The sequence below is a fragment of the Xenia sp. Carnegie-2017 genome, unplaced genomic scaffold (assembly GCF_021976095.1).
Source record: "Xenia sp. Carnegie-2017 unplaced genomic scaffold, XeniaSp_v1 HiC_scaffold_20, whole genome shotgun sequence".
NCBI lineage: Eukaryota > Metazoa > Cnidaria > Anthozoa > Malacalcyonacea > Xeniidae > Xenia > Xenia sp. Carnegie-2017.
The window spans coordinates 11,877,186-11,900,733 of NW_025813483.1; the positions used below are offsets into that span (position 1 = coordinate 11,877,186).

At 35.5% G+C, this 23,548-nt stretch overlaps 5 protein-coding genes and 1 long non-coding RNA gene across 6 annotated transcripts; 3 read left to right on the plus strand and 3 right to left on the minus strand.

The window, feature by feature from the left end:
* Window positions 1–842: 842 nt before the first annotated feature.
* LOC124441696 lies at window positions 843–2,363 on the plus strand. The gene is made up of 2 exons (XM_046992162.1): window positions 843–1,830; window positions 2,081–2,363. The coding sequence occupies exons 1-2, from the start codon at window positions 1,661–1,663 to the stop codon at window positions 2,361–2,363; spliced, it is 453 nt and encodes a 150-aa protein (XP_046848118.1). The 5' UTR covers window positions 843–1,660.
* Window positions 2,364–2,570: 207 nt separating this feature from the next.
* LOC124443332 lies at window positions 2,571–2,877 on the minus strand. Its single transcript, XR_006947628.1, has 2 exons — window positions 2,785–2,877; window positions 2,571–2,683 (listed from the first exon to the last, which is right to left on the minus strand). It is a non-coding gene; the product is annotated as an uncharacterized LOC124443332 (long non-coding RNA).
* Window positions 2,878–6,716: 3,839 nt separating this feature from the next.
* Window positions 6,717–8,176, plus strand: LOC124442404. Its single transcript, XM_046992900.1, has 2 exons — window positions 6,717–7,458; window positions 7,714–8,176. The coding sequence occupies exons 1-2, from the start codon at window positions 7,289–7,291 to the stop codon at window positions 8,114–8,116; spliced, it is 573 nt and encodes a 190-aa protein (XP_046848856.1). The 5' UTR covers window positions 6,717–7,288; the 3' UTR covers window positions 8,117–8,176.
* Window positions 8,146–9,335, minus strand: LOC124442403. Its single transcript, XM_046992899.1, has 5 exons — window positions 9,077–9,335; window positions 8,728–9,004; window positions 8,608–8,652; window positions 8,429–8,536; window positions 8,146–8,327 (listed from the first exon to the last, which is right to left on the minus strand). Exons 1-5 carry the CDS (start codon window positions 9,196–9,198, stop codon window positions 8,232–8,234), a joined length of 648 nt encoding a protein of 215 aa, XP_046848855.1. The 5' UTR covers window positions 9,199–9,335; the 3' UTR covers window positions 8,146–8,231.
* A 56-nt stretch (window positions 9,336–9,391) lies between these two features.
* On the plus strand, window positions 9,392–11,150 carry LOC124441800 (all trans-polyprenyl-diphosphate synthase PDSS2-like). The gene is made up of 3 exons (XM_046992266.1): window positions 9,392–9,837; window positions 10,332–10,666; window positions 10,736–11,150. The coding sequence occupies exons 1-3, from the start codon at window positions 9,396–9,398 to the stop codon at window positions 11,078–11,080; spliced, it is 1,122 nt and encodes a 373-aa protein (XP_046848222.1). The 5' UTR covers window positions 9,392–9,395; the 3' UTR covers window positions 11,081–11,150.
* LOC124441697 (protein dopey-1-like) lies at window positions 10,830–23,469 on the minus strand. Its single transcript, XM_046992164.1, has 21 exons — window positions 23,083–23,469; window positions 22,547–22,899; window positions 22,272–22,461; window positions 21,848–22,157; window positions 21,213–21,748; window positions 20,217–21,130; window positions 19,949–20,043; window positions 19,084–19,301; window positions 18,721–18,873; window positions 18,332–18,444; window positions 18,180–18,230; window positions 17,838–18,103; window positions 17,462–17,746; window positions 16,594–17,377; window positions 16,330–16,469; window positions 15,474–15,751; window positions 14,935–15,126; window positions 14,245–14,535; window positions 12,947–13,302; window positions 12,447–12,714; window positions 10,830–12,217 (listed from the first exon to the last, which is right to left on the minus strand). Exons 1-21 carry the CDS (start codon window positions 23,218–23,220, stop codon window positions 11,243–11,245), a joined length of 6,906 nt encoding a protein of 2,301 aa, XP_046848120.1. The 5' UTR covers window positions 23,221–23,469; the 3' UTR covers window positions 10,830–11,242.
* Between the last annotated feature and the right edge of the window lie 79 nt (window positions 23,470–23,548).

Here is a 23,548-nt window from a genome sequence, read left to right on the forward strand (position 1 = left end):
AGGCCTCGAGCATGTGTCATCAGTAGCGTATCCAGCCTGCAAGTTTGGTGGTACAATGTAAACTTTACGACACTATCATTATTCATTTTTTTAGAAATGTATTGTATTCACAGTTCAAGTGATCACGGAAAAATCAACATAGCACGATTAAATGAGCGAACTGGCTACGCTAGTGTGCGTCTAATACTACAGCTTCGATACTAACTTAATATACTAAATGAACAATTTTCAAACACTTGCATGAAGTAAATGAGAGAAGACTAGTTTCATTCACGACTGATAACATTGGTTCACACACAACCTCAGTAAACTGTAAACCAAAACTTTTGCTTCTTAGTCGCGAAGATTCGATAAACCATAGCAACATAAAACTCTTTAAAGTGCTAGTCAATGGATTTTAATGAAAAGACAAATGACAGCCAGTTGCCGAACTGTTTGTTCCTACTGTGGAAAAGAGGAAGAGCATCCTCAGTATCACGGAAAAGTTTCTCAAAAAACACGGTGTTTCATTCATAATTGAATTGTAAAACACATTATGAATATTGAACATCTAACGATAAGCAAATCACGCTATTTTTTGAGAAAGAGGAGAAAAGTGAGTAGTGGCAGGGTGTCACACCCCCTACTATCCCCATCTATCCCTACCACCGATAAGAGATAAGGTTCGATTAAAGTTAAGGTTTAATTTTGTGTATTTGTATAACATGAAGTTATTTACAAACCACTTTCGAACAAAGAACAAACCATTGAACAAACATCAAATAAAAGGGAAACTTAAATTGTATCAAAGCTGACTTCTTCCCGAACTTGGCTGGATCCGCGGGTGGAATGCAGGTAGAATGTGAAAGTGAAAGAAAGATCAAATATCGAAAATGGTTGCTGAAGATCCTAACGTTTGGTTGGCAGTAATAAACAAATATATTTACAGATTTGTGGTAATCGTGACGCTAGTCTTTGCCCTCGTTTCGGTACTCATTGTCAAACGAAATAAATACACAAACGATGAGAAGGAACTGCAGCGTTTAAGGACAAAACTCAAACCATGTTTAACCAACGGAAGTTATCCAAAATTTCTTCAAAAGATGCGAATGCTCAAACAAAGAATCACAACAATAAATGTAGAATTCCGTCAAGTTACTGAAGGTTTTAAAACTCGAGAGAAATCTAACATTTCGAGCATAAAGGAAAAATGGAGCCAACGTTTGCAAAGGTTACAAAATCTAATAGCGAAAAGCACGAATATTTATCAGAAATTTGAAAAAAATTTCAAATTATTTCAAGAGCTGACGCACACAAGATTTGATAAAGGATGGGCAAAATTTCAGAAAACGGAGGATGAACTGAAGAATCGTCATGGAAAATAACTCGTAGCTACAAGACGTTAAAATAGCAATAATTTAATGAAGCGATTGTTCCATAGGAATATACACAACAGACTTTTTCATATCAATACGTTCTTTTTAAATTAATGCAATGCTGTTGTAATAAATATTTAAAAGATTTGTTGAATTTTTTGAAGAGAAACGTGTATAATTTCAAAGAATGTCGTATTTGTGTTGCTAGTTGAGGCAATATATTGAGGCATTGAGCATTCATGAATAAATTTAACCAAGCGTGAGATGACAACATCAAGGTTGCGTATGTACGTGACTTTAACGAAATGCCAATGGATGAAACGACTCCTTTAATTGTAAATTCAACAAGACCAAACAATGAGGACATACTAGAGACATGTCAACATTGGACAACCCGTATAGTAAAGGGTTTTTTTAGTCTCGCTACGTTAGCAGCACTCGCGCTCTCTATTACAGCAATTATTCTTGCAGTAAAGTAAGTTCACAAAATGAAAGTGAAAGTGATCGAAAAACGTAACTTTGATTATAGTGTAGTGTTCAATTGAAGTAAGCTCCTTTTTACTCCTACGATGCAACAATGAATACACTTGATTTTCTAAAGCCATGTATATAAATTTTGCTGAAAAATTTGCGTCGTTGCTGGCTTCGCTACTTCTCAAGTGTAGGTTGATTGCTTTAAAGTTACGAAATAAAGAAAATCTTTCTTTCCCATTTTTTATATTCAGACAGGAGAAAATGTTAAAAGCGAACAAAGATGAACTTGACTCTGTACGGGACGAAGTCAAAACATGTTACAACGATTCGTACGAGAAGATACAAGAATTATCTCAGACCATCAGTAATATAAACGACAGTTTATATATTTTTTTAGCAGATACAACACTCAAATTGCAAAGTGAACTCGAGAGTGCGGAAAGTGATTTCAAAGCAGAAGAAATAAAAATGGAAAATGAAGTTTCTGGTATGAATACGAATGTGATTAAACTAGAAACAAATTTGGGAGTTTGAAGACAAAACGAACAAGAACTTTAAAAGGTCTGGCAGAAATTTAAAGAGTTGGATAAAGAGATTGCTAACTTACCAAAAGTATTGGATCTATTGAAATATGACCCAAAGAAGCTAGTAATATGTTTGATAATGTGTATGTCATTGCTGGTTAAATAAATAGTTCAACTCTGTATTCCATCCTCAACCTATTTAGTGCCATATTTCTACTTTTATGGTTGAAATTTGTTTAATCAAGAGGATATAAATGTTTTAAGAATTCCCTTGGTTCATAAATGATGCCATTAAACTCCTAAAATAATCACTCAGAATTTCATTTCTATCTACAAATGTTCAAAATGAAACACTCTAAGCCAAATATGTAATGGTGAACATTTGCCTTTGAGAAAAAATTTGTCATGATTTTGTGACAAAAGAATCTTACCTTTTTTGAAGTGACGACTTTGATATCATCTTGACTAACATACATCTTTACTTCATGATGTTCAGACTTATCAGGTAATACAAGATAATGAGGTTGAGTCTTTCTCCTGCAATAAGAACAATATCATTTTGAGCTGAAGTGATTGCAAATAAATCGTGTTATGTATTTGTCTTACTGTGACTTGTGTACCATATTGGTCTTCCAACCAATCATTGGAGGCCTATAATATTCAAAAATACATTTATTAAGGCATACATAATACTTGTTTGAATAAACAACTTGTCCATTCTCTTACTCGAGCATGGTCATCCCAGCCAATGATAACACCATGATAACCAGCAGTATTGTGAACAAACACCTGACCAACCCTATACTTGATGTTAGAAGGTCTCAAATGTCTTGGTTCAGGATTATTACCATAATATCCCTCTTCACTTTTATACTTCATTACTTCAATGGCCACGCATTCACCTTGACTGTCGTTGAGTAAAGACCAAATATTAATTCATTAAGCCAAGTTTTGGGCAACAACCATTTCTTAAAACCTCGATAAGACTCAACAAGTCTAAAAACATAAAGCAACTTTTCAGGATCATTTGATAGGTTAAATCTTTCATTGATACAGCAAAGTTTACCTTCGCGTGTTTATCGAGCTAGTGTACTGTTTCTGGTCCATTACTGACCAATAACGTTATCATATATTGCAAAGAATACCAGAAGAAGAACAAGAAAGTCACAAGCGGACGAGCCATTATAGACGAGAAAAACTCCCAAAATATTGAACCTTTCTACGCGTTTTGATCATTGAATAAAATCATAAAAGCGAATTTTAGATTTTACTTTAGATTTGGTGATGTGTAGGGTTAGTGTTTCCATTCGGACTGTTACTTCCCGGAAACTTCATTTAAGAGTCTTCTTTTTCAATTAAACTTTCGTTAACCTAACTGGTTTTATTCTAAGAATTAATGAAAAGATTAACACTCAAATTTATAATACAACATAAAAGTCGATAATACCTTGAATATCTTCTTGTTCTTCCTCTTGTGCAGAATTCGTACTTTGTAGGTTAATGTCGCTAGGCTTTTATATTTATTTCGTCGTATATATATTAAATGTTAATGAACGTAGTTGTATTGTCAAATATTAATTTATTATAATAGTTTATTTTTTGTCATACGATTATTTGGAGAAACAATTACCCAGATAAGATGCGAAAACATGAATGGTTGTATTTTGATTTGCAATGTGGTGAAGTGTGAAGGTGTTTATAAATATGTGAGTTTTGTGGAATGTGTGTGTTCTTTGATGCGTGTGGAGAGATGGCGAGTTGTCTCACCAACGTAACGGGAATTACATCCCGCACATGAAAATTCATAAACCACGCAAGATTTGAGTAGAGATGGAATACTGTTTTAAAACTAAAAAGATTTTTATTTTGTAGGATGAGAAGACCAATTTGATTTTAAGTCAACACAGAAGCGTTTTGTTAACTTGCGTAGTTTTTGTTGAGTGGTGTGTGAGTATGAGCCAATGTAAGGAAGTTTGAAATAGTATATGTTTGGTTTGTTTTGGTTAAGTTCATCTGATGCTTGTGTGTCTGATTGTATTTTGTCGTTGAATGATTGTATGACTTTGTCTATGAAATGGACAGAAAAAGAATTGCGTTTTAAAGTTTCAATTAATGTGTTTATGTCATTTTCACAGCCGTTTGTTGTATTGTTGATTCTGTGGATGCGTTCGAGGAGAGTTTTTATAAGTCCTGTTTTATAATTACGTGGTGTAAAACTAAAAAAGTTCATTAAGAGTCCGGTGTAAGTTTTCTTGTGAAAGACGGAAGTTATGCATTTGTCTGAAGTTGTGTCTTTAGTGATAAGTATGTCTAAGAAAGGCAATTTATTGTCCTGTTCTTTTTCTACTGTAAAGGTAATGTTTGTGTGTTGTAGGTTTAAATAATTAAGGAATAATGAGGCGTCGTTTTCGTTGTTGAATGTACAAAAAATATCGTCTACGTAACGTCTGTAAAAAAGTACGTTTGGTCCGTCGTAGTTAAACCAATTCTTTTCATGATAGCCCATGAAGAGATTGGCAAGTACTGGTGCCAGTGGAGAACCCATTCCCACCCATCAACTCAAATCTTGCGTGGTTTATGAATTTTCATGTGCGGGATGTAATTCCCGTTACGTTGGTGAGACAACTCGCCATCTCTCCACACACATCAAAGAACACACACATTCCGACAAAAACTCACATATTTATAAACACCTTCAAACTTCACCACATTGCAAATCAAAATACAACCATTCATGTTTTCGCATCTTAGACACCGCAAACTCTCCTTTTTCTCTTAAACTGAAAGAAGCGCTCTGCATAAAAAAGCTCAAACCAGACTTCAACAAACAAATATACCACATCAATACAATATTTAACCTGTAATATATTATCTAACACTAATTCTGTAATTTAATACAATTAACGATAGTCACATACACATATATATATATATATCATGCAAATAGAATAATCACCTTCATTCTATGCACTGAAGATGGCATAAGCATGCCGAAACATGTTTACGATAAAAAAACTCGTCGTTCATTTAAAATGTCTGATATCGCTTGAATAACAATTTCTCACAAAGTTAATTAATTGCTATGAAACAGAATTTCTCAAAATTCGGAATAGTTGATGTCATCGATGGTTAAGTATTTTAAAAACGGTAAATTCCAGTCAATTAAACAAAGAGTAACCGACACAGCTAAAAGGCAATTTAGTAACATTGATTATTCAATGTTACTAAATTGCCTTAACAAAGAAGGCCTCGAGCAAGAAGTTAACAAAGAAGGCCTCGAGCATGTGTCATCAGTAGCGTATCCAGCCTGCAAGTTTGGTGGTACAATGTAAACTTTACGACACTATCATTATTCATTTTTTTAGAAATGTATTGTATTCACAGTTCAAGTGATCACGGAAAAATCAACATAGCACGATTAAATGAGCGAACTGGCTACGCTAGTGTGCGTCTAATACTACAGCTTCGATACTAACTAAATATACTAAATGAACAATTTTCAAACACTTGCATGAAGTAAATGAGAGAAGACTAGTTTCATTCACGACTGATAACATTGGTTCACACACAACCTCAGTAAACTGTAAACCAAAACTTTTGCTTCTTAGTCGCGAAGATTCGATAAACCATAGCAACATAAAACTCTTTAAAGTGCTAGTCAATGGATTTTAATGAAAAGACAAATGACAGCCAGTTGCCGAACTGTTTGTTCCTACTGTGGAAAAGAGGAAGAGCATCCTCAGGATCACGGAAAAGTTTCTCAAAAAACACGGTGTTTCATTCATAATTGAATTGTAAAACACATTATGAATATTGAACATCTAACGATAAGCAAATCACGCTATTTTTTGAGAAAGAGGAGAAAAGTGAGTAGTGGCTGGGTGTCACACCCCCTACTATCCCCATCTATCCCTACCACCGATAAGAGATAAGGTTCGATTAAAGTTAAGGTTTAATTTTGTGTATTTGTATAACATGAAGTTATTTATAAACCACTTTCGAACAAAGAACAAACCATTGAACAAACATCAAATAAAAGGGAAACTTAAATTGTATCAAAGCTGACTTCTTCCCGAACTTGGCAGGATCCGCGGGTGGAATGCAGGTAGAATGGAAAGTGAAAGTGAAAGAAAGATCAAATATCGAAAATGGTTGCTGAAGATCCTAACGTTTGGTTGGCAGTAATAAACAAATATATTTACAGATTTGTGGTAATCGTGACGCTAGTCTTTGCCCTCGTTTCGGTACTCATTGTCAAACGAAATAAATACACAAACGATGAGAAGGAACTGCAGCGTTTAAGGACAAAACTCAAACCATGTTTAACCAACGGAAGTTATCCAAAATTTCTTCAAAAGATGCGAATGCTCAAACAAAGAATCACAACAATAAATGTAGAATTCCGTCAAGTTACTGAAGGTTTTAAAACTCGAGAGAAATCTAACATTTCGAGCATAAAGGAAAAATGGAGCCAACGTTTGCAAAGGTTACAAAATCTAATAGCGAAAAGCACGAATATTTATCAGAAATTTGAAAAAAATTTCAAATTATTTCAAGAGCTGACGCACACAAGATTTGATAAAGGATGGGCAAAATTTCAGAAAACGGAGGATGAACTGAAGAATCGTCATGGAAAATAACTCGTAGCTACAAGACGTTAAAATAGCAATAATTTAATGAAGCGATTGTTCCATAGGAATATACACAACAGACTTTTTCACATCAATACGTTTTTTTAAATTAATGCAATGCTGTTATAATAAATATTTAAAAGATTTGTTGAATTTTTTGAAGAGAAACGTGTATAATTTCAAAGAATGTCGTATTTGTGTTGCTAGTTGAGGCAATATATTGAGGCATTGAGCATTCATGAATAAATTTAACCAAGCGTGAGATGACAACATCAAGGTTGCGTATGTACGTGACTTTAACGAAATGCCAATGGATGAAACGACTCCTTTAATTGTAAATTCAACAAGACCAAACAATGAGGACATACTAGAGACATGTCAACATTGGACAACCCGTATAGTAAAGGGTTTTTTTAGTCTCGCTACGTTAGCAGCACTCGCGCTCTCTATTACAGCAATTATTCTTGCAGTAAAGTAAGTTCACAAAATGAAAGTGAAAGTGATCGAAAAAGTAACTTTGATTATAGTGTAGTGTTCAATTGAAGTAAGCTCCTTTTTACTCCTACGATGCAACAATGAATACACTTGATTTTCTAAAGCCATGTATATAAATTTTGCTGAAAAATTTGCGTCGTGCGTGCGAGTGGCTTCGCTACTTCTCAAGTGTAGGTTGATTGCTTTAAAGTTACGAAATAAAGAAAATCTTTCTTTCCCATTTTTTATATTCAGGCAGGAGAAAATGTTAAAAGCAAACAAAGATGAACTTGACTCTGTACGGGATGAAGTCAAAACATGTTACAACGATTCGTACGAGAAGATACAAGAATTATCTCAGACCATCAGTAATATAAACGATAGTTTATATATTTTTTTAGCAGATACAACACTCAAATTGCAAAGTGAACTCGAGAGTGCGGAAAGTGATTTCAAAGCAGAAGAAATAAAAATGGAAAATGAAGTTTCTGGTATGAATACGAATGTGATTAAACTAGAAACAAATTTGGGGAGTTTTGAAGACAAAACGAACAAGAACTTTAAAAAGGTCTGGCAGAAATTTAAAGAGTTGGATAAAGAGATTGCTAACTTACCAAAAAGTATTGGATCTATTGAGAAATATGACCCAAGAAGCTAGTAATATGTTTGATAATGTGTATGTTGTCATTGCTGGTTAAATAAATAGTTCAACTCTGTATTCCATCCTCAACCTATTTAGTGCCATATTTCTAGTTTTTATGGTTGAAATTTGTTTAATCAAGAGGATATAAATGTTTTAAGAATTCCCTTGGTTCATAAATGATGCCATTAAACTCCTTAAAGTAATCACTCAGAATTTCATTTTCTATCTACAAATGTTCAAAATGAAACACTCTAAGCCAAATATGTAATGGTGAACATTTGCCTTTGAGAAAAAATTTGTCATGATTTTGTGACAAAAGAATCTTACCTTTTTTGAAGTGACGACTTTGATATCATCTTGACTAACATACATCTTTACTTCATGATGTTCAGACTTATCAGGTAATACAAGATAATGAGGTTGAGTTTGTTTCTCCTGCAATAAGAATAATATCATTTTGAGCTGAAGTGATTTTAAATAAATCGTAGTGTATGTATTTGTCTTACTGTGACTTGTGTACCATATTGGTCTTCCAACCAATCATTGGAGGCCTATAATATTCAAAAATACATTTATTAAGGCATACATAATACTTGTTTGAATAAACAACTTGTCCATTCTCTTACTCGAGCATGGTCATCCCAGCCAATGATAACACCATGATAACCAGCAGTATTGTGAACAAACACCTGACCAACCCTATACTTGATGTTAGAAGGTCTCAAATGTCTTGGTTCAGGATTATTACCATAATATCCCTCTTCACTTTTATACTTCATTACTTCAATGGCCACGCATTCACCTTGACTGTCGTTGAGTAAAGACCAAATATTTTTGAATTCATTAAGCCAAGTTTTGGGCAACAACCATTTCTTAAAAAAACCTCGATAAGACTCAACAAGTCTAAAAAAACATAAAGCAACTTTTCAGGATCATTTGATAGGTTAAATCTTTCATTGATACAGCAAAGTTTACCTTCGCGTGTTTATCGAGCTAGTGTCCACTGTTTCTGGTCCATTACTGACCAATAACGTTATCATATATTGCAAAGGGAATACCAGAAGAAGAACAAGAAAGTGCACAAGCGGACGAGCCATTATAGATGAGAAAAACTCCCAAAATATTGAACCTTTCTACATGTTTTTCAGATCATCAAATCAATGAAACATCGATGAAAGAAAAAAAAGTTTTTAGACTTTTTACTTTAGAACTTTGGTGATGTGTAGGGTTAGTGTTTCCATTCTTGACTGTTTACTTCCCGAAACTTCCTTTATCATACAATATGGCGGCGACAATGATCAAGTTACACAAACATAAATATTTGATTGTTTGGCGTTCTATGAAAAAAATTGGCGATTGTTTTCGTACAAGAGCTAATTTGTATACAACCTCGATTAAAGATAGAACAATGGATAAAATTTCTCTGAGCGCTGAAAGAATTGTCGGTTATCAGACTAACTTGCTTCGCTGTCTTTTGAGTGATGAGATATCTAGTGTCTTGGTGCAAAGTAAGAAATTGGTAGGATCAAGACATCCCCTGTTAAAGACAGCGAGAAACTTTATCTATGACCGTGACGAGGGCTTAAATTCTATTGGGTTGATAGTGTTATTAATTTCTCGAAGTGCGGAGAACTTAATAAGGGGATTTGAACCCTCTCCCCTGGGTCAAAATCATGTCAGTGGTGTACAGGAAAAACAACGCAAATTAGCTGAAGTTGCTGAAATGATTAACACAGGTAGTCCAGCCACAGTATAGGAATATACAGTACAGCCACTTCGCTGTGCAATTGGCTGCTGCTTATTTTAGTTTACTGGCTGCCATTTGCCATATCGTCAATTCTATTGGTCACACAATGCTATTTACCGGCTGCCATTATATAATCACATGCATAATAAGACCGAATAAGACATGCGTGGCACGAAAAAATTCAATGTAGTGGCCCTACTGTATGTTCTCTATACTGTGGTCTAGCCATGCTATCACTAAATTCATATTTGATTTGAACTGCTTAGCACTGGAAATCTTATGTGGATTCCAGATAATTTAGTGACTGAATATGAACTAAAATTTTGGACTCATGTTGTATTTAGGTAGATTAAAGTTACAAATACACATGAACCAAAAAACCACCACATTAATTTCATAGTATTTACTTCTGAAATCTGAAGTGCACCAATATGAATTTTAGAACCATTTACAGCACAATTTAACTTTATTCCAATTTTTTAGGGTATGCAATTCATTTAGGTATGGTGAATAGCAGTCAGTTTCGATCATCAGATGACATAAAAACCATGAACTTTGGCAACAAAATTACTGTATTATCTGGCGATTTTTTCCTAGCCAAAGCATCCGTTGGACTATCAGAGCTAGAGAACTCTAAAGTTGTAGAAATTATGGCAGAAATTCTTAGTGATATTGTTGAAGGAGAAACAATGAAAGACTATAAACGTTTAAATGAAACAAGCTTACATGATATGAATCATCTTATTTTTAAATCTTCTGGTAGTCTACTTGCCAAGAGCTGCCTATGTTCCCTCATGTTATGCCAAGTACCAAAAAAGGTAAGTACTGAATAATAATCATGGTACATTGCAATGACGTGTCAGTTAAATCAATTCTTTGTCTTTTAGCAACAAGATGCGGCATTTCAGTTTGGTAAAAATTTAGCTTTCCTGCAGCAAATACGCAAAGACTATGAAGAGATAAACACAAAACTTGAACATATTTCACTTCAGAACATATTTATTGTGCAAAACAAACACTTATTACCATCAAATGTTCAAGAGAATCCTTTAAACACCATAATAACCATAGACAGCAGCATACATAGAGACAATATGGACATAAAAGGTGTTCTCAAACATGCACATGACTGTGGGGCTGCAGCTTTAGATGGTCTTGAACAATTTCCTCAATCTGAAGCTAAAAGTTGTTTACAAAATTTTGTACAACACTTGATGCTTTTTAAAATATAAACAGTACATTTTGGTTGTTATTGCTCAATTCACATTTAAACAAAATACAACATTTAAATACTTGGTGAAATTGATGACTAAATGTCAAAGGGAAATAATTCAGCTTGTACAATAGTAAGCTTAGGATGAATTGTTTAATGATACAGAATACTGTCAATGTTCTCATTCATTCAGAGCATCAAGAAAGTCTCTTTCAATCAATCTCTCAAAATAATTGTTATTACCATTTTCCATCCTCAATCTTCTCTGTTTTTGTTGGATGTTAGTTTGAAGATCAAATAAAATGCGTCCTTCATTTGAAAGCATTTGCAAAAAAGGAAGCAACTCTTGAACAGATTCTAGATGATGCATAGTTAACAAAGGTTCACCAGCATGTCCGACCTTTTCACTCTCATAAACAGTCTCACATTTTTGCAACAATTTTGTTATCCTGTTGACATATGGTCTAAAAACTTTCACAATGGTCTTATCACTGGCTAACAAATCTTTTCCGGATTCAGATTTTTCAACTTTTCTTGAAACTTTTTCTATTTTGTAATCCTTGCTTACCACCTTTCCATTCTCCATGGTCTTATTGTGATGTTCATTTAAAGGTATCTCTGTCCCTTGTTCTGGCTTGACTACCTTCCCAGTCTCTTTTATTGATTCCTTCTCATTACTCTCCCCAGAGTTTGGACTTTCAAATGCCCAACGATACAATTGAAATTGAGGTAACTGTTCAGGAGGAAGGCATAATGCCATATCCAATACCTTACAAACAGCAAGGTAAAGACCAAGCCATTTCTTGCGACTATAGTTCACGTAAGTACTGGAACCAAGGACTGCCTCAGAATAGAACATTTGTTGATCACGTGCAGGCCTATCTGCCTGTAATAGATCGCTTTCCATCAACATGAACACATGTATCATTTCAGAGATAATCATTGGCCAGATTGACGTCATGTTGTCTGACATGCGTATAAGAAGCACGCGGAAGAAAAGGAAGACTTGCTCATGAAGGACAGGGACCTGGGGCATACGCAGGCACTCTGCCAGCCGCTCTTGCATCTCAGGAAGAAAGGACTGGTATTGATTTGATTCACTGCTAAATACACCAAATGACAGACGTCTCAGCATCAAAGCACGTTGTCGCATTTCCTAAATATACGAAATAATAGATTGTAAAATAACATAATGAATCGTAAGATAACTAAGATAGCACAATGGATAGTAAGATAGCACAATGGATAGTAAGATGGAAAAATGGATAGTAGGATAGCACAATGGATAGTAAGATAAGATGATGGATAGTAAGACAACCTGATGGATAGTAAAATAACATGATGGATAGTAAGATAATGTAGTGTGCAAAGCTAGACATGCTCACTGTCTCTTGATTTCCAAATAAGTTAAGTGTGGGTGTGCTTGTTACAGTTGCTCGCGCCATCAGCTCACGAAAAGAGCCCTGGTCCTGAGTTAAGAGATTGTCAATAATGATTCGCCAATTTCCGACGCAATCCAAGGGAATTTTGAAGAAATTTGCATCAAAGAATAATTCGAACATTTCCTTGCGCCAGGCCTTCCTTGTGTATTGATAGCCACTGAGCGAAGCAACCAGCGTACTGCAGGCACGGAAACTTGGAACATTGGCAACGCTAAATGATAAAAAGAGATGAAACACAAACATAGGGGCACGAACTTCCTCTACCTAAGTCATAAATGAGATTATTGAGCAAATAACCTAAGGCTGTTCATTATAAACTATGTCTTATTACTTAACTAGCAAATAAAAAGTCCTATGCTGATTTTATCTTGAGTTCAGAGACCTGTCGCAGAAATTGTGTTCCGTGCAAATGACCAGAACAGATACTTTCCAAACGAACTAACCTGTGATTTCTAAGATAAGGAGTAACATTGGACATGACATGAACAAGAAAATTGTAAACTCGTTCCTTCTCTTCACTACCAAACAATGTATCCAATAGTGACGCCAACAGATCACCAAGAACAATCAAAGCCTGCGTGCTGTGTTTGCTAGAGTTGATACCGCTTTCAACTTTTCTTGTAGACTCAACGGGAGGATCGTTTTTCACCGTAACATCATCGGCATTGTTCGCGGAGGTATCCACATCATTGTTTTGAGGTAATTTTATTACAGAGAGATTTCGACTGAACCACGCAGATGAACCAAGCGAAAGGCCAGCTAACGATGTGCAAGACTCAATTAAACGTTGGGCAACATCCTTCAAAAGAAGAAAAGCTAAATTTGACTCGTTATACAAAGTAGAACGTGAGTGGTCCCTAAAAAATTATCTGCGAAAACAAGCAACTCTCTCCTTATAATCTAAGATGAACTCTTGGGGGTTGAATTTGCGATAGCATACAATCGCTATGATTGATTACAGTATTTATCTATGGTAGAATACACCATACATTCTCTAGGGTTAAATATAGGATATCACGCAATCTTTATGATTCAATACAATACACCATACATTCTCTAGGGTTAAATATAGGATATCACGCGATCTGTACGATTCCTTACAATACACCATACATTCTCTAGGGTTAAATATAGGATATCACGCAATCTTTATGATTCAATACAATACACCATACATTCTCTAGGGTTAAATATAGGATATCACGCGATCTTTACGATTCTTTACAATACACCATACATTCTCTAGGGTTAAATATAGGATATCACGCAATCTTTAAGATTCAATACAATACACCATACATTCTCTAGGGTTAAATATAGGATATCACGCGATCTTTACGATTCCTTACAATACACCATACATTCTCTAGGGTTAAATATAGGATATCACGCGATCTTTATGATTCAATACAATACACCATACATTCTCTAGAGTTAAATATAGGACATCACGCGATCTTTACGATTCCTTACAATACACCATACATTCTCTAGGGTTAAGAATTAATAGGATAATATCTTTATGGATGATTACAGTTTAACATACATTCTGTAAGATTCGTTACAGGGTAGCAAATAATCTCTTTGATTGATTACAGTACAGCATACATTATCTAGGGTTAAAAGCAGGAGAGCATACAGGTTTCAGGGGGTGACCTCTGACGTAAGATTTTCATAAATTCTTTATATCCAGTGGCCACACTTTGGCTTCGTTAATATTTCTCAAGTGCTGTAAATATACCTGAGTTTCTTTGCGAAACTTTCTTTCTGCCTTTGTCTGTATCCGGAGAGAGAAGGAGTGAAAGTTAACGACCAACAAGAACACGGCAGGAGGGGGCAGGTTCATCTGTAAAGTATCTTTGATCAAGGCAAGAAAAAGGGTTTTTATTTGAGTAATATGATCGCTGGTACATCGCACGAGATACTCGTGCAAAAAATGCAAAAGACTTGCTTCAAAACCGTTGTCACGACTGGTCGCATCCTGATGAAGTATTTGCTGTATCGAAGAAATCAAAACTTCCAAAGACAAAACCTGAAAAAACCCAGAATATTCTCTTCTTAATAAAAATTAAATTTAATGGATTACATTTACAATAACAATTAACAAGGTATATACAAGATAGTCTTAGACGAAGTTAGAGAATGATCTTCAAAAGATTATCTTTACTCAGATTATTTTTATTAAATAACTACTACGTGGATGTACAGTAATGATAAGTCTATCCCGTACAGAAAAATTATTTCTCAAAAAAACTCTGGATTAATAAAATGCCTTTCCTCAAGCAAATGAAAGAGTGACACAAAAATTATGTTGCAATTAGCTAAATTTGAATAGTTGAGTGTTTACTTTTGCTCTATTAGAGTATGGAAGGAATTACCTGTTGAAAGACTAGATTAAGATTAAAATTAAGTTATTATGATGATTGTTTACCTTAATATCAAGCATTAGTGAGACCAAACGAAGTTGATCATCAGATACAACAAGGAAAAATTTGGATTTCATTTCACAATCTTTCGACGTCACACTCTTACTACTCCAGACATCAGCGAGAGATGCGATAAACACAATGGTGTGATTCATAGCGATAGGTGTTAGTAATTGAAGAATATTTTGACGTAAGGTCTACAAAAACAAAATGTACCTGACAATAGGAGAGCATGCATCTTATAGTAATTAATGTCTACAAAACAGTCTATAGGAGAAAAATAGCAGGCAAAAATTTTTGATCGAAAACAATCTACAAGACAGGATGTCAAGCAATCGGTTAGAACGAATGAAATTTAGTTCTTATTCATAGTCTAGTCCTGTAGATGTTACTATGAAGAAAAAAACACACGATGATTCCTATTTAAGAACATTTTCCCACAGGACCACAATTTTAAAATGATTGTGAAGAAAAACAACAGATGATCCCTGGTGGTCATAAATATCCATTATGATCCACAGTAACAACAAAAACTAATTCCTACCTTGCTTGTTCCCAAGAGAGCCATACGGGAAGGTAAAGATTTTGTGGTTTGATCTAGGTCCCACACCCCCCATACTGAGACCAAAGTCGCGATCACTTGAGGTAATATGGTCAATAATCCTTCGCGTGCCTCAAGAAGTGGTGTGGGGTATTGGTGGGATGTAGATGGATCACTGGACTTGTTGTTTGATGAAAATGCATGTAAAAGGTTGGCAAAGATTTGCATGGAGCGGGCTGGCTTTTGTGGTGAATCTAATGTATGGACGTTCGTTGAAGTTCCTGGATAAAAATACAACAACAAAACATCAGAAAAGTGAAGTTCGTGAAATATTATAGAACTTCCGTTTAACTATTGGTGTTGCTTATACTTCTGAGAATTACGAGTACTCATACCTTAAAATTTTCATTTAAACGTTTACCTAGTTGAGCATATTTAAAGGAAATAGGGAGTGCCAAAATTTTCGAAAGTTATTGTAAATATCTGAGAACCGGAGACATATTTTGATATAATAATGCGAAGCAGATCAAATACTTTGTGATACACAATCCTTCATAATTTCATCTCTTCACGTGTAAATAATCGAGTATAGAAGTCAGACTAGATCGTAAATGTTATTTTGAAGCACATTAAAAAAATAATGTAAGCAGTGATATTACCCTACTCTATGCTGTATAGTAAAGACTGGTGACGAGACAACATCAAGTAAACAGAAATGACATTATTACCTGCTCTAGGTTGTTTAGTAAGGACTGGTGACGAGACAAAATAAAGAGAAATTATATTATTACCTGCTCTAGGTTGTATAGTAAAGACTGGTGACGAGACAACATCACGTAAACAGAAATTACATTATTACCTGCTCTAGGTTGTACAACGAAGATTGGTGACGAAACGGCATCAAGCAAACAGAAATGACATATGGACGTTAGACCAGCAAGTAAAGCTAACAAATAATCTGGTGGAAAGGTCAACTCTTGCTTTCTCATCGAAGATAAACTATAAAATAGTTCGAACATGTCCTGTAATAATGTTCATACTTCGTAGCTTACTGCATAAGAAAATGTAACACTAGAAAAAAGTTATTTATTTTCATTAGTTTAATAATATGTAGCAATCTTACCAGTTCATTTGCGCACTTGCATGACCTTCAAACACTCTGGTGACGTCATTTATATTGGTGCACATTTGTAACACAACAGGGACAACCCATTTTTTGAGGTCTGCGCCCAAATAAGGAAGACACTCAACTATAAAGCCAGTCCAACGGCCTCTCACTTCAAAATCATCTTGAGCCTTCAGACAATGTAATATCATATTCAGCAGCATTTCTTGAGAAGAGAGAGATTTCCCCTGACGAAATTTTGACGTGTAACCCTCCACATTCGGACTAGGTTCTTCACCCGCTTTCATTATTATTTCAAAGTCTGCGTTGCCATGGTGATCTGGTGTAAGGGCTTCGACAGTAGAAAGAAGCGCATGCTCGAGAACAATCAACGATTCCATGACTTCTAAAAGTTTCGACTGCAGTATTATTTGATCTGAGGTGCTGGAACCATCGTGCGATGCTCGGGAAACCATCGGTTCCGGAGATATATTGCCGACAGTAGCGGCCAAACAATGAATGATTGCCTTCTGAACTCGACAACGAGACAGTAAGTCCGTGATGAAGTTACCAAAACCGTGACCGCCCTCCCTAACCAGTTTAACAAGTTCCCAAATCAAGTTTGTCAGGCATTCTAAACTGGATACTTGAATCTTAACATTACCATCAAGTAATTCAACAGTCATGTTTGAAGATCGATAATGACTTCGAATGAAGTATAATGCGATAGTGATTAGAATCTCCAAATATTTACTTTTATTTGGCCTTATCGACGTCTTTCCTGTCGACATCGATGATTCACCTAAAAAATTTTGTATCATACAAAAAAAAACACGTTAAGAACCATTCGTAACACAGATTCAATCATGGAAATCCTGTATTTTACCTGCTTCATAGAAAAGTGGACCGTAAAACCCATTTCCAAGTAAAGATCGTTTGTGACGAATCAATAATTCTTTGATACGTTCCTCATAAGGTCCAAACGAGCTGCCGATGCTAGTGGCGGCTGATGCACAAACGAACTGCCTCGGAACAACACGGAGGATGCCGGAAAGTGTTCGAAACGCATAAAGTATACGATGATAATCACATTTACCACTGTAATGGAGTTTGTACATGTTTGATGTTGAATAGAGGATTTGTGAGGATGTTGAGGATTCCTCTCCATTTTCTAGGGATAATGTGGGTAAAACGTGATAACAACAAAACAATTGAAAGGATGAAACGCAATCAAGTGCTATTTTATATACGAGAATACTTACTTTCAGTATGCCTCTTGTCCGGATCATTATCCTCAAAAGTTGCGTGGTGTTCCTTATTTATATCCTTTGTTCTATCTTGCACCTCTTTGTCCTCATGCTCCCTCTGATTATCTTTCATCTGTTGTCTTTTTTTCTTCTCTCGTTCACAATGGAAATCTGAGACACGGGCAGTGGATGGATGAAGGAGCAGCAAAAGAAGAGGTTCCAGTATTCGACCAATGTCCCCTTGTTCAAGTGAATGGCTAACCCACATCTTAGTAAGAGATCTAAACAATAAAAAACAATAACATAAAACTCGTAGTTCAACAATGGCCATTTCAAACAATACGTGGCCATCTCTACCTTATTTCAGGTTCTTCAGATTCAAACCCATCTAACATTACAAACAGAGACCTGCACAATGAAATAAAGAAGTCAAAAGACAAGAGTTTCATTTACTAGGGAGACATTGAGTTGGTGTGCTATTGACTAGATTTGGGAAAATATAATCAGACCTGTCAAATGTTCTCAATCCTCGTGCAGTTCTTCCTTGTACTGTTTGAGATAAAATACTCTTTGCTATATGCCAGAGGTTAGCAAACCTCTTCAGTGCCTCAAGGCGACTTTCCTGAAAAAACAATACATCCACGGTGCGATAAGTATATTCACATTCTTCTTGGTTTTTGCTTAAGTATTATATTGTTGGGTTTGACTGAATTCTCAACGCTAAATTGATGGATGTTAATGTCTACAACAGGAATAATGTTGAGCAGTTTTCATGTTGGTTTAATGGACACTGAAATCGGAAAATACTGGAATATGTAAATCACTAACTCGACGATCTTCAACAATCCAACAATCCTAGCTAAGTAAATCTCCGTTATCACTTCCTGACAGAACAGACCTTTTGAGAAGCAACCATAGATGATCCGATGACGTTTTCACATAGACGAGGGCTTGGGGTCAAGTTATGAAGTTGTATCAATAGTTCCACAGCTTTCCTATGATGGATGGGAAGAGGACGACCCAATGTTGACCATAAACTGCTAGCAATCACCTGGATTAACAGACACACTACGAGTTGAAAATTGAGCGATAAGCAAACAGAAAAATGATTTGTTATAGGGTATAAGATTGATATGAATAGGAACAATGAAGGTCATAGTATGGATAACTGTTGTTAGTGTGATCAAGAAAAGTGGCAAATTATCTTTTACATTACATTACAGTACACACTTTTTGAATAAAGGTACCCTGCATGACTTACCTTGTACATATCAGACTTTTCAATCAAAACAACGTCTTCAATAGTAAGAATGGGGATAACTATCACTCCAGTTGAGGCAAGACCAGCTGGGTTTACAGATAACGTAAGATTGATGAGGTCAAGAACGGTAGAGATGGAAGTACTTTGGATGTCAAAGTCTGCAATCTGATGACAACAAGCAAGTAAACATCGCAACCATATTGGAGGATGATCTTTATCTAAAAATATATATATAAATTATTATTATTATAGACAATATATATTTACATGCAGGTTTACCCTTTCGCTGCATGCATATAACTAAACTAAAATTATATTAGTTGAAAAATTCCATCTAAAAAATATCATAGAAATTAAAAAAACTGCTGCATTCTGGATCGGAATCTAACTATAGATTGTTCCTTTCATAAATCTATTTGTAGTAGATTCCGAAGTTTTCCACCTTGAGACCTAAATGATTTCCTCCCGTTCTCAGTTCTGACTTTAGGGAGGATGAAATTCTTTCTGTTATTTCGTGTTATTTATATAGGGCTGGGTTAATGTAAAATTCTACTGTGTACAGTTGATTAACTAGAGTCTCTTAAAGACTGTATTACGTAGAATTGTATAACGTAGAAGAAATCTTTTTGCGGAGATTGTATGTAATGAATCATATAACAACACTAAGCATACAAACAATAAAGAAAAAACATTGCATAAAAAAGAGGATCCTCTCCAATATATAATGTATAAAACATGACAGTAACTACTGGAAAAATAAAGATGTCACTTACCCCCCACTACGCTCTCCAGTACTAGAGCAATAAAGATGTCACTTACCCCCCACTACGTTCTCCAGTACTGGAGCAATAAAGATGTCACTTACCCCCCACCACGTTCTCCAGTACTAGAGCAATAAAGATGTCACTTACCCTCCCCCCCGTTCTCCAGTACTGGAACAATAAAAATGACACAACCCCGCTATAAGTAAGACATGAAAGTACAAGAGTAAGCAAATACTTTAATCAAACCTCTCTCTTTTGAAACTCCACTGCTTTGCATGGGAAAACATGACAACTCTACCAACAGTTTACACATGGCAGTAAATGTCCTTGCTTTATCTACGTCTGAAGAGCACGTGTTGTTCTTCTCACTGGTATGTTTTTGTATGATATGACGCAATGCCATCATTATCAGTAAGTAATTTTTCCATCAGTTGAGAGTCATGAAAAATCTTCGATTTAAAGAATTCCACGATAAATTTTTCGTAATGCTCGATACATTGTTTGATTAAAATTGATTGATTGTTTCCATCAGCGATGCTTTCTTCCTTTTCTTTCACATCTTTAAGCAACATCCCTGGTGTTAAATTAAGTTTCTTATCATCGCTACTTTCCACATCCTTTGATCGTTTGTTTTCTTTTGAATTTTTCTTATTCCGTTCACCTTCCACAGCATTTCGTCCTTCTTTCCTTTTCTCAATTCCTCCACTCTCAGACGTGTGACCGTTACCCGAAGCTTCCCCCTTTTCATTATTAGTTTTGCTTCCACTTTCATTTATAAACAATTCGTGTCCTTCGTCTTCTGACTCACGTGACTCCCGCGAATCATGTAACTGCTCATTGGGTAGTACTCGATCTTGCTCGCGTGATAAAGTTGTATTAACTTCAACAATTGCATCACTTGGTTCTAACTTAAGCGAGTCATTAATGTCAAGTGACTCTTCAAAGTTGTCACGTGACTTCTCGGAAAGTTTGCGAAGTGAATCCAGTCTGCCTTGAGAAAGATCATTTTCTATTGTGTCGTCAAATGTTTTCGAATCATATTCTATGGATTCTTCGGGACTGAAGTTCTCCACAGTTGGACTTAAACTTGGAGTGGGAATATCTCCACATAGGATATGCTCACTAATGTTTGTAGAAGGTGTTAGTTTGGAGAGGAGCTTAGAGCAAAGCAAAATACCTTCTTCAAGCTGATTTAAAGTAAATTTCTCACAACCTTTGGTAAGCTCTAAAATTATCTGAGAAAGAAGCTGCGCCAATGCTGAGATTCTGTCTCTAAGTGATTCCTACAGGAGATGATTATTTAAACAAACACAAATCAAGATAAGACAATAAAATATCTAGGAACAGTACACTTTTACTACTCACCAAAGCAACAATATTCAAAATGTAATCCGTCAGTCTAATTAAGTCAACAAGCTGCAATCTTTCGTCGTCAATTTCTGTGGGATATTTTTCTCCATCAGAGGTTTTATCCATTTTACCATCTCCCACGATATCAGATTCTGTAGAAACAGGTTTAATTTCTTCTTCAGTGGTTTTATGTACCAGTTTTCCATCAAAAACTACATCTGTTTCTCTAGTGCATGTTTGAAAAAGTTTGGCAATATAATGCCACATGAAATATGGTTCAAAAGTGTTGAACAATAGATTACTGGTCTTGATAAGATCATCCATTAAATTTTCTGATTCTGAATCCTTTCTTCTCCCACCGTGACCCTCATTGTCCACCTCTTTCTCAATGAAATAATGATGAGCAAAGTAAAGATTTTTGAACACTTCAATAAGAACATCCTCGAGAATGGCAGAACCGATTTCTGGTTTATCTAACAAGTTTAACAGGATTCTGAATGGTTTCAAAAGTTCTTTTTTACCAATCTTCCTTTTCAGCACCGCCTCGACCCCTTATATATAAAATAGAAATTGAATTAATCATCTCAAACCATCCTGCTTTAGAACCAGTTTTTTAGGTAGATGATGAAAATGCAAGCAACATATATTACCTGCAGTATTCTGACGTCTAAACAAAGCTTTCATGGCATCAACCATAAGCGCCTTGCCAAACATATCAAAATATTGAATACCATTGCTGGAAACCAGGGATTGCCAGACACCATTGCCGCCCAAAATCCAAGCATACAGTCTGCGATTCAATGACATATCTCTTCTGAGTAATACTCCCAAGGCTGCAGTCATGATGGTTGACATATATGTGGTAGGAAGGTTGGGGACATGAAGGGGTAACAACAAAATCAGGAAATCAAGAACATTCCGTTGTACTAGTGCCAGACTATCATTAAGGGCTAGACAAGCCTTGAACCTAAGAAGAAATTTCAAATACTTCACTTAAATAAATTAATAATGGCAACTAATTGTACTGGTACAGATTAATGAATAATCATCTAAGACTCATCGTAAAATAGGTACCATGAAAAAAATATTGCTTCCAAGTAAATGTTGTTGTTCACAAGGAGGTAACTTCTTGTCCAGCTGGGAAAGAAGGAACATTGTAGCAGGAAGTCGTACTGAAGGAGTAGTTATAACAGATTGCCAGAGTGCATCAAAGAAAACATCCTTATTTGTGGCCATACAGAATGATTCAAGAAGAGATACTGTCCTGTGAAAAGAAATTGCATCATAATATTGAATATGGTTCTATAATCTCATGTACTGATGGTGATCAATATAATCCTTAAGTATACCTTTCAGTATAATCCGATCCTTCTTCAATCCCTGGAAGCAACCCAAGCACCAATCCTGGTAGACTGGGCATAAGTGAACATCCCAGTGGAAGGAAGTGTTGTTCATAAAGCTTCATTAAAACTGGTTTAACTGACATAGCTGAGTGACCCATGAGTGGAAACAAGCCAACTGTGTAGATAAACAGATCCTCAGCAAGATTTTTCTTGCCAATACGCTCAAAAATAAGGTTGTAGGTTTCAAGAGCTTTAAGATGAACGCCACTTGGTAAGGCAGGATGCATGCACTGCGATAGACGTTTGCCAATCATCAACTTTCGAGGAATTATGGTGAACTTTGAGGGACCATTTAATGCCTGTGCAAGTAAGAAATTAGATCAGTGAACGGGTATGCTATAAAAACTGACAACTACCCTTTCCAAACAGACATTCGTATTGAAATCAGAAAAAATCCACACTCACTGAACTTCCTCAATAGTTAAACTTTTTAAATATTTGTTTTACTCAACAGCATTTGCGATAGTAGTCAAAATACTCGCCTTATTTAGCTTGCCAAGCGCGGAGATTAAATCAGCCCATTCGCTCGTTGAGTCAAAACTCTTCAAAGCTTTCTCCACAGCTGCGATATAATGACGATATTTGCTATCAGACAGTAGCTCAACCTCTTCGGAAGACATTGTGTTTCAAGCTAACTTTTTTTCATTCATTTGCATGTACACTTCGGCATATCTTGGGTCGTTCGGTTCATTAAGTGAACTGGCTCATACCAAACGAAATTTGTCGCCAAGGTTAATTTTTTAGAAAACAAAATAAAATAGTTGCATTTCACGTTAATTTCTAATATTCTTCGGTTTTCATAGTACACGAAATGAAAGTATTAAAAAGACGACTTTCTTCCCTTTCTTGTTTATGCTTTGAAATTGTACAGGTGTGGTGTTTCCACACTCTTGAAAATGAAAACTAAATATATTTCATTGCTAACGGTACATGCTGATTTGATCCGTA

Coding starts and splice junctions, on each gene's coding strand:
- LOC124441696 (XM_046992162.1), top strand. CDS start 1,661: ATGCCAATGGATGAAACGACTCCTTTAATTGTAAATTCAACAAGACCA. Junction 1,831..2,080: donor GCAATTATTCTTGCAGTAAA/GTAAGTTCACAA, acceptor TTTTATATTCAG/ACAGGAGAAAATGTTAAAAG.
- LOC124442404 (XM_046992900.1), top strand. CDS start 7,289: ATGCCAATGGATGAAACGACTCCTTTAATTGTAAATTCAACAAGACCA. Junction 7,459..7,713: donor GCAATTATTCTTGCAGTAAA/GTAAGTTCACAA, acceptor TTTTATATTCAG/GCAGGAGAAAATGTTAAAAG.
- LOC124442403 (XM_046992899.1), bottom strand. CDS start 9,198: ATGGCTCGTCCGCTTGTGCACTTTCTTGTTCTTCTTCTGGTATTCCCT. Junction 9,005..9,076: donor AGCTCGATAAACACGCGAAG/GTAAACTTTGCT, acceptor ATGTTTTTTTAG/ACTTGTTGAGTCTTATCGAG. Junction 8,537..8,607: donor AATATGGTACACAAGTCACA/GTAAGACAAATA, acceptor TTCTTATTGCAG/GAGAAACAAACTCAACCTCA.
- LOC124441800 (XM_046992266.1), top strand. CDS start 9,396: ATGATCAAGTTACACAAACATAAATATTTGATTGTTTGGCGTTCTATG. Junction 9,838..10,331: donor TGCTGAAATGATTAACACAG/GTAGTCCAGCCA, acceptor CCAATTTTTTAG/GGTATGCAATTCATTTAGGT. Junction 10,667..10,735: donor TATGCCAAGTACCAAAAAAG/GTAAGTACTGAA, acceptor TTTGTCTTTTAG/CAACAAGATGCGGCATTTCA.
- LOC124441697 (XM_046992164.1), bottom strand. CDS start 23,220: ATGTCTTCCGAAGAGGTTGAGCTACTGTCTGATAGCAAATATCGTCAT. Junction 18,874..19,083: donor AAAAGTCTGATATGTACAAG/GTAAGTCATGCA, acceptor CTGTTAATCCAG/GTGATTGCTAGCAGTTTATG. Junction 18,231..18,331: donor GGATTGAGAACATTTGACAG/GTCTGATTATAT, acceptor TTCATTGTGCAG/GTCTCTGTTTGTAATGTTAG.